The 6,474-nt window shown below is 37.9% G+C and overlaps 1 protein-coding gene across 1 annotated transcript in view; it reads left to right on the forward strand.

Moving 5' to 3' along the window:
• The window catches only part of GPR63 (G protein-coupled receptor 63), a 51,176-nt gene extending 45,952 nt beyond the window's left edge, over positions 1-5,224 (forward strand). Inside the window, exon 2 of the mRNA XM_060115319.1 lies at positions 137-5,224. Coding sequence (XP_059971302.1) covers positions 287-1,546 — 1,260 coding nt within the window. The 5' untranslated portion in view covers positions 137-286 and the 3' untranslated portion in view covers positions 1,547-5,224. The remainder of the gene's footprint in view (positions 1-136) is intronic.
• The last annotated feature ends 1,250 nt before the right edge of the window (positions 5,225-6,474 follow it).

Consider the following 6,474-nt stretch of genomic DNA (forward strand, 5'->3'; position numbering starts at 1 on the left):
TAGGCTAGAGACTTAAATATTTTTAAAGGTTTAAAAAAAGCGGAAAACTGGTCCTTCATGATGAAAAGTAAGAAGTCAAATGTTATTTACAAAACTCATTCCCATTCAGTTTTTTGTGTTTTGGGCTTGTTTTCAGGCAAAAGGACTCCTATGGAAGATGGAAGTCTTTGTGCGTTTTCCAGAGTGTGTTTCCAAGCCCATCAGTGAAACATGATACTGCTGCTCTGTGTTGAAATACTTGAAGAACACCTACATCTCTGCCGGCGCCTTCCATCCTGCTGAAACCATGGTCTTCTCTGCAGTGTTGACTGCGTCCCATACTGGGGCATCCAACACAACATTTGTAGTTTATGAAAACACCAACATGAATATTACGGTCCCTCCACCATTCCAGCATCCCGACATTGGTCGGCTGCTTAGATACAGTTTTGAAACCATGGCTCCCACCGGGATGAGTTCCTTGACACTGAATAGTACAGCTGTGCCCCCAACACCAGCAGTTTTAAAGAGCCTAAACTTGCCTCTCCAGATCATCCTTTCTGCTATAATGATATTTATTCTGTTTGTGTCTTTTCTTGGGAACTTGGTTGTTTGCCTCATGGTTTACCAAAAAGCTGCCATGCGCTCTGCCATTAACATCCTCCTGGCCAGCCTGGCTTTTGCAGACATGTTGCTTGCAGTTCTGAACATGCCCTTTGCCTTGGTCACCATTCTTACCACCAGATGGATTTTTGGGAAGTTCTTCTGTAGGGTATCTGCTATGTTTTTCTGGTTGTTTGTGATAGAGGGAGTAGCCATCCTGCTCATCATTAGCATCGATAGGTTTCTTATTATAGTCCAGAGGCAGGATAAGCTAAATCCATATAGGGCTAAGGTTCTCATTGCAGTTTCTTGGGCAACTTCTTTTTGTGTAGCTTTTCCTTTGGCAGTAGGAAACCCTGACCTGCAGATACCTTCCCGAGCCCCGCAGTGTGTGTTTGGGTACACAACCAATCCAGGTTACCAGGCTTATGTGATTTTGATTTCTCTCATTTCTTTCTTCCTACCCTTCCTGGTGATACTGTATTCGTTTATGGGCATACTCAATACCCTTCGGCACAATGCCTTGAGGATCCATAGCTACCCTGAAGGTATATGCCTCAGCCAGGCCAGCAAACTGGGTCTCATGAGTCTACAGAGACCCTTCCAGATGAGCATTGACATGGGCTTTAAAACACGTGCCTTCACAACCATTTTGATTCTCTTTGCTGTCTTCATTTTCTGCTGGGCCCCATTCACCACTTACAGCCTTGTGGCAACATTCAGCAAGCACTTTTACTATAAACACAACTTTTTTGAGATTAGCACCTGGCTACTCTGGCTCTGCTACCTCAAGTCTGCATTGAACCCACTGATTTACTACTGGAGGATTAAGAAATTCCATGATGCTTGCCTGGACATGATGCCTAAGTCCCTCAAGTTTTTGCCACGGCTCCCTGGCCACACAAGGCGACGGATACGCCCCAGTGCTGTCTACGTGTGTGGGGAACATCGGACTGTGGTGTGAATATTGGAACTGCCTGACGTTTTGGGTGATGGTTGTTCTTTATCTGACTTTGAATTTTTTTCTCGTGGCTTCTCCACTTAAACTATATTGTTTTTCATAGGGTGTGTGTGTGTGCAGTGTGATGAAAGAATGGTGATTAGTTATAAGTCTGTTACCAAGGATACACAATAGGGAAGTGATCACACGTGTTACCTCCAGGGTTCAAGAGAAATCCTTGATTTAGGGTGGGGAGATGGTTTTCTGTTCCTTTGATTGATTTTGTTTTTCTAGTAGGAATCAGGATTGTGCTTTATTGAGCCTGCAGTTACAGTGAATTGTAGGTATTCTGTATGCTGCTAAGATATGCTTTGTCAAGTTTATCAATTATTTTTTTCTGGAAGACACTGCTGCTTTTTGCCATCACATTGGAGCCAAAACCCACATACATCTCTGTAGATAAATATTTAGTTTTATTTAAAAAAATAACCCAAGGGGGTTAGTGACATTTTAAAGGTCATGAATATTTACTTTGGTGCACTTTAAGAAACAATGTACAAACGAATTCAGTCATGTTTTTCAGAATTGTTTTTATACATGACATGTTGTGCTTTAGGAAACATTGCATTATTTCTAGGAAGACAGTTTTTTAAAAATGTTTTGTATGTACAGTTTTAAAGGAGGGAACATAAAAATGAAGAACTTTTTCTAAGCACAGTAGTGATTCTTTAGAGCAGTAGGGCAGAGTTGAGATGGAGCACCCTTGCAAATTTAAATGGGGTGCAGTGAGGCTGTGGCTGGTGTGGGCTGTGGCGATTCCTTTTACCCAAGGATTCTCTGAGTCCAGTGGGGAGAAGGACACCATTTACTAGACGTCTGCCACGTGCCAGGCCCTGTACGTCATTTTATCCTCACAGCATCCTGTGAGGGAAGTATTATTTCTTCGTTTTTGCAGATGAAGAAGGCAAGTCTCAGAGAGACTAAAACCCTGCCCAAGGTTAGTGGTAGAGCTGGGATCCAAAAATCTCCGAGTCCTGAGACTGCATTTCTACTGTACCACACGGACACCTCGTTCAGGTTCAGGTTTGGACGTTTCAGAGTCAAGAGGGAACTGTGTATCCTTTCATTTTCTTTTAGACTAAAACCTTCTTTTTAAAAATAGCTTCATTTTTTGTATTACCAAAAGAAATGTGAAACCATTACAGAAAGTCTGGAAAATAAAAAAGAAAATATAAAATCATCTATAACTACCTTTTTAGAGCGGAACTAAAAATCTTAGGTAAGTAAGGGTGTAAGGAAATAAGGCAATTTTTTGGTTTGCAAAACAAGTGACAATTACTGAGAAATTAAATACAGCTGTATATAGGTCTTTGCCCTGTGGGTTTAGATGTTTCCAGTTGTCCAGCTGTATTTCTCAATGTTTTGGGCAGAACAGCATTGTTGCCCCAGTGCTTGCCCAGAGCATAGCTGGCTATTGAAGAATGTGAACGTGCTCAGAGGTGTGTCTCCTGTAAAGAGGTGAAGATAAGCCCTGGTCTGAGCCTAGAGCAACTTTTCATTAAGGCAGGTCTGGGGTTTCAAATTATTTTTCTCTTGATGATGTTCTGCCTCTCCCCCACCCCAGGTGTAACCAGGGCCTTTGGTGCCCTTCTCTCTCTAATCATAGGAACACATTATAAAACGTCCCCCAGGGATGGGGCTTCAGACAATGGCCATAAGTGCTGAAAGTGTAGCCTCTTGGCTACATCATAGGCTTTATAAATAGGCAAGTTAACCTTGAACACTTTTTGGATTTATAGCATGTTTTCAGAATTATAGTGCTTTGTGACCAGTGGGAAATGAGCCACTTTTCTTCAGTTGTACAACCAGAGAGTTGGACTAGATGAATCTTCAAGGTCTTGTCCAACTCTAATGTGAGAGTAGAGATTTTTAAAGAGCCCAGCTGATGTCAACTTCACTCTTTGGTCTCCAGTATCATTTTTTTACATTTTACTTCATTAGATGTTTCTTAAAATTGAATATCTGAAGAGCATATGGCACCATATCAGGAGTCAGGACTTTGGAAGGTGGATGTCATCATGAAAGACCTGGGAATCCCTGCTCTTGAGGCAGTTGTCATGGTATTGGAACTCATTTTCCAGTTAACTTCTCTTTTGGGATTCAAGCCTGTTATTCAACATGTTGTTTTGAGATCATCTTCTGATGATACTTGCCTACCTCTTTGGTTTCTAATTTATATTATTCACAGGCAAAATTGCTTTTATCCATAGGGATCTTATAGAACATAAACACTGTAGTAGATATTAGTAGCACATTGAAGTGTATCATGCTTTCTACTTTCAATATAAACTAGATTTCAGGCAGATATTAATAAGTATATTTGAAATTAGACTTTCTTTGAGGAAAGTCAGCATGATCTGTATTCATCTTACATATTGGCAGTAGGTCTTGAGACTCCTTTTGTGGTTGGAGCTGAAACTGAGCTTTTGTTTTCTTTGTCCTATTTTTATGAGCAATCCTTAGGTACTTTAGTTCTGCCTGGTGGGCAGTGCATCATTTGGTGTGAGCTCTGGGGTGCCTGCTAAGAGGCTCAGTGTTTGTGAAAGACAACCCTGAGGAGCCTTTGTGAGAATTCAGCAACCACACTGAATAGCAGTTCTCTTTACACTGGATCGTCTTGATCAGATGACAGTTTACAAACCATTTTGAACGTTTTTATTATGTATACATTTTGAAAGCTTTTTTTAAAAAGTACTGTGGTGTACCTTTGAAAAATTTAGGTGCAGTATCATATGTTGCCTACTCTACTATATTTGTTTGAGGGAAAAAATAATACCACTACTAGTTATCACCACTGGCTGACAAAATCAGAAATGTTTTTGGTTTTGTTTTTCCTTCTGGCGAATAAGTAAGAAGCAGGAAAGAGATAATGAAATATTTGTGGTCAAAGAAAGAGTCAAAAGAAATCCCCAATAGTCTGCAAGAGTGATATTCAAACTTCCATATGAATTTGTGTCTAAGTATTCCCAGGGGGCTTGTTAACAGTACAGATCCCCAGGGCCCCCAGAGGGTCTGAGATTGGGCCCACAAATGCACACTTTTATTTTGTTGAGTATTTGGCCTGATGCTGATTCAAGTGGTCTCTGGGGCATACTTCAAAGAAACACTCCTGTGGAAAATATATCCACTTAAATATTGTGTTTTATCCAAAAAATGTTTGTTTTGTGTTGGAAGCCATTATCGCCTAGTGCATGGATAATCCACATTGAGAGGAAAATCTGTGTATCATTGTGCCTGATTTGCTGCCACTTGTGTTAGTGCTGGATCACGCCGGTGTCAGCTTTACCGTCTTTCAACTGGCAAAATTCTGATAAACCATGTAGTTTCACAGAAGAGCAAAAAAGGTGACTTAATATTTGAAAGTCATGATTTTCAGGAGTCTGATTCCTCTAATATTTTCTTTTCTCATAGAGGGGTATCTTTATTGTATGTATCCTCCTAAAGCCTGTGAGGGGAATGCAAAGATTCATCCACTTCCTATTGCTGTGCTTATGCCAGCTGTGTTCAGTGGAAGCATGAAGAAAATAAAATAACCATTTTAATCTATGTATTTCAGTTGCTGACAAGGATATTTAACTTAATCTTGATCTTTGCTTTTGTTTACATAACAATATTTATGTATATATCACAGGAAAAATGTTCACTTGCTTGACATTTTATTCTTCCATGATTTTTAGTTTACGTTTAAAGGACCGTTTAATTCAAATTTATTTTCACAACCATAGTTTTCATTGAAAACTCGATTTTTATAATAATAAATGAAAACGTCAAAGCACATGTTTGTTATTACAAGTAAATGGTAATACAGTTCTTAGACATATATTGGTACTAGTCCTTTGTAATTTAAATTAATTTATTTTACAATAGTACCTAACCTATATGAGAAAACCACTTTGAATTTTGGGTTGCAATATTCAAAATCAAAATGTATGATTATTTGTGCATATTCTTATTACAACCAGGAAAAGAGCTCCCAATAAGAAAATGAATAAATGTTTAACATTTCTAAAAGTGTTTTTTTTTAAAAGGACTGCTTCATTTATCTTAGAAAAATTGTCATGAATAATACTTTCTGTTAAATTAAAATCTGAGTTTAGTTTCAAATCCTGCTTCCTTTGGGGTTTTATTTTCAAATTAGCTTTTAAAGCCTGTATGTGTATTCTAGTTTTAGAAATTCTTAGAGTAATTAAGGATGAAATGAAACTTGGCAAAAGACTATCAGTATTAAGAGACAGTTTTAAGACATTCTGTCTAGGAGAGTTATAAAAATTTTCCTGCTAAGTCATTTGAAATTGGATTGTCACTGGCAAAGCAGTGACAATGTTTGCTTCTATTTTGATGAAATGATTTCTTATTGCACTTCCTTTTCTAAAATCTAAGGCCTTTCTAAAACCTACTTTTAAATCTTTAGGAAATATCATTTATTTTTATATGAGTTTTAACTTTTTTGCCAATTAGACATGAGGGTTTTATTTTCTCTTCTTTTTCACTTATATGCAATAGCTAAATATATTTATTTTTAAATTATAAAAGGTTGATTTACAAAGGAAGTTTGTTATTGAATCTATTATACATCTGATAGTTCTTTCTGAAATGGAAAGGTAAGAAAGATATAGCAAAATAGAGGAACCTGTTTAATTAAAAGCATTTTCACATCTATCATGAAAATAATTAGCCCCACTCAATTCATTCATAATAAAGAGAACCTTTAGGAGAAGTTTCTACCTTCTATGTCAAGGTGCAGTCAATTAGATTTAATGCAAAAAGAAACAAAAATTTCATGGCTATCTCAGAATTTAACCCAGGGAAGCAGAACTAGTAGAAGATATTTATTAAGAGATTTACTGCAAGAATTGGCTTACATGATTGTGGGGCTGGCTGGGCAGATCTGA

The sequence above is a fragment of the Mesoplodon densirostris genome, chromosome 12, assembly GCF_025265405.1.
Source record: "Mesoplodon densirostris isolate mMesDen1 chromosome 12, mMesDen1 primary haplotype, whole genome shotgun sequence".
NCBI lineage: Eukaryota > Metazoa > Chordata > Mammalia > Artiodactyla > Ziphiidae > Mesoplodon > Mesoplodon densirostris.